Genomic DNA, 9,749 nt, shown 5'->3' on the forward strand with positions numbered 1-9,749 from the left:
TTTTAATTAAATGTTAAATTAGAATCCAATTCTAATTTCCAGAATAAATTTGGGGTGAATAATTAATTAAAATCAAATTTTAATTAAATGCTAAATTAGAGTCTAACACTAAATAAATTGAATTAATATTTTAATTTAGGCTAACATTCCTAAATAAAATAAAATTCAATTTAGGGTCAAGTTTAATGTATAAGTTAAAATCTAATTTTAACCAAAATATATAAGTCATTGATTTTAAATAAAATTTTAAATCTGGGTCAAAATTGAAAATACCGGTCAAACCTACTTAAATCAATTTCAAAACTTTTCAAAATTGCATTTAAATCCCTTTCCAAAACATATTGCATTTTGACCCAAAAGAAATTATAATCAGGACCTCCATAACTCACAAATTACAAAATAAGTCCTCCTTTTGAAAAAAAAAATTGAATTTGACCCCCTTTCTAGATAATTACAATCACGGGCCTGCAAATTCAAAATTTGCATCACGAGCCCTCGTCCCAAATCAGTCACCCGAATTTGCAAAAATCCTAAATTGAAAATCGCCACCTATGATTCATTTTCAGTGGGGCGGCCCTTCCCGCCAGCCGCCACCGCTGCATTAGCAGCGAGCGAGGCGCTCCTCTCAAGCCGCGGCAGCTGCTGCAAGAGCAGCATTTATTGTCGCTGCAGTAGCGCGAAGTTGTCGCTGCAGCAGCGCAACCTTCGCGCTACTGCAGTTGCAGCTGCTGCCGTTCCTGCAACAGCTGCCGGTGCAATCACCAGCGTTCACCGCCGCTGCACTTTGCGGCAGCGGTGAGCGCAGTGGCATGCCGGCGACCCGCTGCCGCCCCCTCTTTTGTTTTTATTATTTAGAAACAGATTTCATATATTATTCCAATCCAAGAAATTATTTTCTATTCAAAATCAAATTTTGAATATGAAAAATTATTTTCTTAATTGCTAAAACAAGAAAAAAAACAATTAATTTTAAATTGTTCCAACATGCAAAGCAATTTCTAACAAACACAAAATAGGCTCTGATACCACTATTGAAAATCTACTTATACATGCACAACGGAAAATTAAAATTATTTCGATTCTCACCGAGGATCCCTTTGTGTTTAGATAGAAATCGTGATAAAGATTGTACCTTTGAAGAATTCTGCAAACCTTTTACTTTTTTTTTTCATTCCAGCAATCTTGATTCGCCACCTACAGTTGTCCAATTGTCCAGCCTCCAACGGTGATCCACACAGAGAACAAGATTGCAGTTACCAAAGTTTTCTCCTCTTGTGCTAGCAAGAATAATTATGAAAAAAACCATATGAATTAAAAACCCTAGCCATGTATTTATATAAGTCCAAACGAGTCTGGTCCGGTTTGGTCCAATATTTAATTAATCCATTTAATTAAATTCGATTCGTGAATCAATTAATCCGATTAATTAATTCAAGTCTATAAATAACCAACCCAATTAATTAATTTATCCAACGATTGTTAAATTAATTAATTGACAAATTGCAATCTTCTAATTCTCTTTTGTGTGTGACCCATCAGATTCCCGATCATGATACCTAACGACGTGAAATATTATTTTGATCTGATCAAAATTGATAAATTAAAACGCCCTTTTAATTTATCACCAATTCACATTCGTTGTTCCAGATTGACATCTAGTATTGTGTCAGGGCAATACATGTGACGAAAAATGTCATGTGGTATGACAAAATCAAACTCGTTTGTTTACCATGAAACTATAATCCCTTCGTGAATATGATCCGATCAATTACGAGATATGGAATTGTGTCAATCCCGAATATCGATCATATCTTTCATTCCACTATTAAGTCAATATAAGTCGAAAACTCCTTTTCGACTTATGATCCACCTTGACCAAGGATTTTGTTATCGACTTAATTGAATGAAACGCAGATCATAATCTCTTACTATCTAAGAGTGAAGATTCCTCTATTGGTCATTCACAACCTTCGTATGATTATTGACATACTCAAACGATGTCGTATTAGCGGCCCTTGGTAGAGCAACATCCAACACCGTCAAAGCATGATCGTCCTCATATAAGGTACTATGACGACATCAAGTCAAAAGGACCAATCCCACTACCGAACGTTAGAGATTAACCACTAACACTTAGATAGTTATCCATGTGGAATCTCTCGACGGGTCTCCAAATATTTTGTTCTATAACAAAACATCCACGTGTTCATTTAAGTGTCACCACACTTTAACTTGTGAGATCAACTACTCACTTAATAAGTAAGAAATGTCACACATGATGGTCTATCCGTAATAACGATATCCGTATCCCGTTATTACTTACGACCACGGACGATTTAAGATTCAATCAGATGTAATTTGTATCTCACAATCACAACTTCTTGTGATTAACAAATTACGAAGATTTGAATCTACGGACTCTAATATTTATTTAATTGTGCATTAATTAAATAATAGATCTGGCATTAAATTTCATTAATTATATATCAAAAGTATTTATATCCAAAGTTGATTGGACCTAGAGCATAATACTTACAAAAGTAACAATCCTCTTCTTGTAAACTCTCCTTTTTAGTGAAAAACTAAATGAGAGAGTTATATTTTCATTAATATGTTAAATTGAGTCATTAACTAGGAATTTAAAGAGATTTAAGCCCATAAAAAATTATTATAAAAAATTTTATAGAACATTTACATAATAATGAAAAAATGGAGGAAAATGAATTATTCACAACCTATCTCTATTAATGCTCACTAATAAAATAATTATTCCATCTAATTAACTTGATATAATTGTTCTTAATGTACAAAATGAGAAATTTTTTACTCAAAAATATTTTTATAAAAATATTTTATTTGGTGATTCAAATCTGTGTTGCGTATGTGAAATACCATGCAAATAACAATTGTGGCAACGTAATTATTATTAAATCTTTATAATCAAATTTACTTAAATTTAATATCTTAAATTGTTTGGTTTTCACAACCTTAAATGAACCGACCTTCCATAGCTCGTTTATTAAATGTGTTACATTAACCAACTTAAGAATATAAAATTTGGGACCTTACATCATCACATCGAATAATCTTGCTTTCATCATTTGAAAAATATGGAAGAATAACGTAAAATGAACTAATGTCCTATAAGCAAACCGCATGCTTATTATGTATGCTTATGATATACATATACCTTAAAATATATAGCTTTTCTCAAAATGAATAGTCAATCATAATGCATGGAGCAATTATTATTTGGAACCTGATTCAATATATCAGTAGCGCCACAAAACAATTAACATTAAACGTTCAACATTCAAAATTGGTTGGGTGGCTCCACATCCCTTTTTCCACCCGCACATTTCATGCTATAGACATACGCATCTTGAAAATATTTAAAATACATATATTTTAAAATATTCCTTCTCACAATGATATTCAAAAAAATTTTATTTCCTGAAATTCCATGCATTCTTATGGATTTATTGTCAAACATAAATATATCATGAGAAACATTAACGACACTGAATATAATAATCAAGTATCATGGTCACATAATAATAATTTAAATAGCATCTATACATTTAACAATGCAACGTATGCATGAAGATAATGGAATGTTTATTTGGAATCCTTAGCAATTTCAATTTAGAATGGGTAGTGGTGATATTCTTAGCTACCCACAAAATCTACTTGCCGATTATTGTATGTCATTATCATTCATATAAAAATTTCAACAACATTAACTACTGACAATCAATCGAATAAGATAAAATAGTTATTGTAATTAGGACCGAACATGTAAAATAGAACGGGTTCATAATCATATAGAAATTTAGAAGTGGAACTCATTGTCAAAATCAATTTTGGCCCATAATGGAGCTATCTATCTATCTATCTATCTATCTACTACTACTACTACTACTACTACTACTATTATTATTATTATTATTATTATAAAATACTTACCTTTTTAACTATGCTGTTGAAGGAATGACAATCTAAAGGGAAAAGAGAACATAAATAATGCAATAATATGAACTCATAAGGATTCAATCCAATAAAAGTTAACAGTTGAAGGTATACTTTTAATGAAGAAATAAAGTGCCCCTTTTTGTTTTCTTTTTCTCAAGTGATAGATAACTAACTTCTAAATTCCATAACTCAAACCAAGAGAAAACAGAAATTGGGCAAATAAATAATAAAATTATCGACAAATGCAACTCATGATTTAAGATAATGTTTTGATTACAAAAAAAAAAAAAAAAAAAAAACCATTTTGTTTATATCCTTATATGAATAACCTTTTCACTCATTTAATCATTCATTTGGGGGAATAAATTACTAATTACTCGAAAACTAGTTATACACTTACTTTAATTTAATGGGTTTGCATTAATCCTTTTTTTTTTTTAATAGGTATCCGCCTTACAACGACTAATCCTGGGACCTAAGATCCAGCCCCTCTTCACGCCGACCATTTTATATCGCGGGTTGTGTCCCAAACTGGTCAGGGTCCAAGAGTCCTCCCAACTGAACTGTCAAAGTGTCGAGCGAGTCAAACTCATGTATGCGCCTTGCCTTCCAGAAGAACTCCTGCCTTCCAAGAGCCTCATGAATCGAACCCGCGACCTCTAAATTGTCCGCCTTGAAGAACTCCGCCCTTTACCAGTTGGGATGTGCCCCGAGGGACGGGTTTGCATTAATCATTTAATTATATGTTGGGTCGGGTATACATATATACATACACACTGCACCTACATGTGGTTGACAGAAAATGAAATGACCAATTAATTCAATGATTAAACCATATATTGCAAAGGCGTCAAGATAATTTAACTATAAGATGATAACAAAATAAAATTAAAAATCATAATACCTCATGTGTTAGAATCCCAAGTCAAAGAAGGTGATGTAAAAGAAGAATATAAGTAAAATATGAGACTCAACATTAATGTTGATATGAACAAGTAATGATTTTATTTCCTTTATAAGTGCATGAAAAATCTCTAATTCTAATTTTTAAATCGTTCATTATTGGTAAAGTTGCTTCCAGTGAGGTAACTAAGTACCCTTTATTTGACTTAACTAGTGTACTAAATAATTTAATTGATGTCTAATTATCAAATCAATTAAGTTAAATAAAATTTAATTAGTGGAAAACATCTTACCAAGCCCTTATTTGGGCTCCATTTTAGTCAAAAATGCATATTTCTCTCTGTGTTTTAATCACACATTTTTTGATAAAATAATATTACACTTTAATCCAAAACATTTTCTTCTTTTTTAACCATACATTGTAAAAATAAAAAAAATAAAAAAAATTTACAAAAATAAAAATGAAAAAATTCACGACAACATTAAGCCTCGTTTGGCCCCATTAATTCACAATTTTCATTTTCAGTTTCAAAATAAGTGGTCTTGCTTGTTTGAATAAAGTGTGAATTGATTACTAAAACAGGGCTATTTTAACTTCTGAATCCACCGTAAATGTCCAAAAGAGTTATTGACTTCCAATTTTACCCTTTCATTACATTTTTTCGCATCAATTCCTTTAAGTTGGTGTGGGGTAGGTATGTAATTTTGACTTATAAAAGGATGGTAATAGCTTCCACCATGCTTCCAATGGCAAAGTTGATATTTATACAATCATGCTACTTGTACAATGAATTTGACAACAAATTTTACAATGTGCGAGTTGGAGGGCATCCTGTTCTTTATTTGAAGAACTGTTTTTGAATTCAATGATTATGATCTTTACACTTTACAAATTGTCAAATTCATTGTATAAATAGATTAATTCATATTTATATGTGTCTGGCAAAGTTGTCCTACATTTACAATTTATAATGGTTAAAATGAGATTCTAACCGAGGCTAAATTTATGAATCAAGAATTAAAGATAAAGGCGAACGCATGATGTTACAATGGCGGTATCGGATTGGCAGTAGAGAAGGTGGCAACATCGGTCTTTTACGGGTTCGAGGATGTGGTGGTGATGTTGGCATCCCATTTGACTACTAGTGCTAATGATGATGACGGTGACAATGTAACATGGTATGCTACAAAGTGCTTGTACCGACAATGATGATAGTGGCATCGTAACAATGTATATTATAAGTAATGATGGCGACGATAGCAGCAAGATCATGTAAGATTAAGTGTTACAAGCATCACACAATTTGTTACAATTTGTGGCTGTGATGATGATAGAATCTGCATAAAATTTGTTATATACTATGTTAAAAAATGGTGGCAGCAACACTGTGAAAACAAATGGAGAAATGTATGTATAATATAATATAAAACACTATGTTACAATATGTAGAATGAAAAATTAAAATAAAAAATAAGAAAGTAGCATTTTGGGATATATATATATATATATAATTGTGCTCTTTAGAAATTATTTAGGATATATTACTACATGTAGTCCTTGTTTGACAACCATTATTTGGGAAAAATAGAATTTTTTATAGTGAGTTTTAGGAGAATATGTGGTTAAAAAGTAGTAAAAAGTTTAGGTTTATGTATAAAATATTTTATTGTATGATGTGTGATTGAAAACCAATAAGAAAAAATGGGGGGGGGGGGGGAATGGGGTTTAGAAATAATGGTTGTTAAATAGGGGCTTAATGTCTCAATAAGTCAGTCAATTCTACATGGACGTCATCAAGAATTAGCACGATCTGACATCTTACATTTCCAAGTAAATATGATCTCTAATCATGCCGTGGTCGTAAAATTATAAAATTTAAACTTGTTTTAGAATTGACGGCAATTTATATGACGTAACATACTCAAAGTTTCATTCATCCTCAATTTCGTAAAACAATTTCGAAGTTTTACAGAAGACTGTGTCACATATACCTGGAAATAGAGGCTAACACAGGCTTGGGACTTTAATCATAGTAAGTCTGTAAATGGACAAATGGACTATTAAATCGGAAAAAAAAAAAAATCAAAATCAAAATCAAAATCAGTGACGTCATTGTGACAAAAATAAAGTTGAGTGGCCAAATTGAGATTTCACTAGAAGTTCAATGACAAGAATGAAATTAACTTCCCTTTATGTTATGTCACTTTAATTTGTTGTAGAAGTTAGAGAAAACAATAATTAGTCAATTAATCATGAATTAGACAAATACTAATAGCTTTCATGGAGGGGATGGTTATCCTACCGTGGAGGCCAATCGTAGTGATAATCATTTTGAGATAAATACGATCCTACTATTCTCATTTTTTTTGAAGTTTTCTCAATTTATTTTCATTCCTTAGAATAGTTCAATTGACTTAGTATAGAGAGGTCGTTGAAAATATTGTTTATACAATTATATACTCAAAAGAGTTCAAATGGACTCGCCAATGCTATACTCATTGTCACAATCAAAATTATAGTATTCATTTTAGTACTTTATTTGCTAGTGTGCATACGTGATAGATAGATAGCAAGATCTTAAATCACAAATCAACTTTTTTCAAGATACTAAAAAATGTTAGCTTCGTCCTCTTTCATGTCTTGTGTTCGTTCTTGCATCTCTCTTCCTTTATAAGTTATTCATTCTGCTTTCCCCTTTTGAAGTCCACACTTGATAGCAGGGCCGGTCCTGTGATAATGGAGGCCCGAGGCGAGGTCCGTAAATTGGGCCCCCGGACGAAATCAACGTAAAAATTTACGTAAAAATCTAATAACATTTTCAATTATGTACGCAAAAATTTGAGCATTACAAGTTTACGAAAACAATACAAAATTAAAATAACATCCAAAATCCAAAACTATCTCCAAAAAACCCCAAAAAAAAAAAAAAAAAAAAAAATTTGAAGCAAAATTGGGCCCCCTAAGGGTTTTGGGCCTGAGGCTGAGGCCTCAAATGCCTCAGCCCAGGACCGGCCCTGCTTGATAGTAGACACTAGTTCTTTCGTTGGGAACTCGTACTTGTGTGTTCTTGTTATTAGATCTACTAGTAGATTCTATAGATAAAAACTGACCTTGACATTGAACCGGCTACTTATCGATTTAACTGTCGAGTGCACAGTTGAACCGACATGTCAATTCATATTGTATATTTCCTTAGTTATTTTCAAATAATGCAATGAACAATAACATCAATTACGTTTAAAATTGGAAATATAATGAAATTCTCACAATAGAAAAAGTGATTAAATATCATGCATGTTTTAATAAATGGAATTTGCACTTTCCATTTCCGACCTTCATAAATTGTTACAAATCTACCCTCAATCTTTTTTAGTATAATCAATTCCCAATCTTTCAATTATGTAGCAATAAAATAGAGTTAAATGTTTTGTTACAGACTGAACTTTTACCTCCGTCACACTTACTGAACTTTAAAATGCTTCCGAGTGATTACTGAATTTCAACACGTTACACTTCATCAGTCACTCACCAAGTTGCCAATCGCTTATCACTCGACGTGGACAGGCAGAATCCTATGTATCAACAAACAGAGTTAAAAAACATAATCATCAAACACGTCAAATTGTGAGTGAAGAACAGACACCATTTTTGCAAAGTTCAAAGAGTTATAGGAAACATTATGAAGTTCAGTAATTATATTGTGACAATAAGTGAAGTTCAAAAAGTGTTGAAATATTTAACTCAAGTTTACGGTGATATATATACCACATGCAAAGTTCAACGAGTGTCAAAAATTTAGGAAATAAGTACAAAATTAACTTATAACTATAAAATCTCTTGTAACTTAAAATTTAATTGTAAATATTTCACATTGTAAGTTCAAATCAACTTAAAAATAAACTATCACTTATAAGCAAAAATTTTCATTCAAAAAATTATAAATTAAAAATTTCACTAAAGGACATAGGTGAATTTTATTTTTTTTAAAACTTCAAGGAATAATAAACTTCTACATGACTGTTTTAAAAATCATTACTTAAAATTATGTAAAATCGATGCTTAAGAAAACCTTATAAATCGGTACCTAAAACATCCAAGCAGTGGCTAAACTTAAGTTCTAAGCCCTATTTTTTGGAAGTATTTTTTTAAAAATAGATTTTTATTTTTTTTATTTTTTTATTTTTATTTATTTATTTATTTTTATTTTTTTGTAGAATGTGTGATTAAAGGGGTTGTTTGAGCCCCATTTTTTCCTCAAAAAATACATTTTGAAATAGTGTTATGATGGAGAATGTGTGATTAAAAAATAAAAAAAAAATTTTGGTTTGCGTGCAATATTATTTTATTGAAAAATGTGTGCTTGAAATGGTGTTAAATCACTATTGAATAGTGTATTTTGATGAAAAATTGGGGCCCAAATAAGGGTAAAATATAGAAAAAGTTGTGACTTTCTAAGCTTAAAATTATTTTATTAGAAAAATGAATGGCTAAAAATAAGTTATAAAGAATGGTACTCGAAAACTTTTAGAAGCCTGCTTGGGGTTACTGGTTCATGGGTTTAGGCATTGATTTTATATAGTTTTTAGTGACGATTTTTAAAGCAGTCATTTGAAAGTTTATTATTCCTAAAAGTTTTTGAAAAAGTAAAACTTCATATATGTACTTTAGTAAAATTTTTAATTTATAATTTTTTGTAATAAATTTTTTACACATAAGTGATAATTTATTTTTAAGTAAATTTTTAACTTAAAAAGTGAAATATTTATTTACAATAATCCCTTGTTTGAGCCCCATTTTTGTCGAGAAAATGCATTTTTGAATAGTGTAATGATCTAAAATGTGTGATTAAAAAATAAGGAAAGATTTTGGATTT

At 30.8% G+C, this 9,749-nt stretch overlaps 1 protein-coding gene across 1 annotated transcript in view; it reads right to left on the reverse strand.

Annotated features, from left to right (window-relative positions):
• Positions 1–625: 625 nt before the first annotated feature.
• The window catches only part of LOC111371161 (MORC family CW-type zinc finger protein 3-like), a 57,283-nt gene continuing 48,159 nt past the window's right edge, over positions 626–9,749 (reverse strand). Inside the window, exon 17 of the mRNA XM_022993068.1 lies at positions 626–835. Coding sequence (XP_022848836.1) covers positions 626–835 — 210 coding nt within the window. The remainder of the gene's footprint in view (positions 836–9,749) is intronic.

Source organism: Olea europaea, chromosome 22 (genome assembly GCF_002742605.1).
Source record: "Olea europaea var. sylvestris chromosome 22, O_europaea_v1, whole genome shotgun sequence".
NCBI classification, from domain to species: Eukaryota; Viridiplantae; Streptophyta; class Magnoliopsida; order Lamiales; family Oleaceae; genus Olea; species Olea europaea.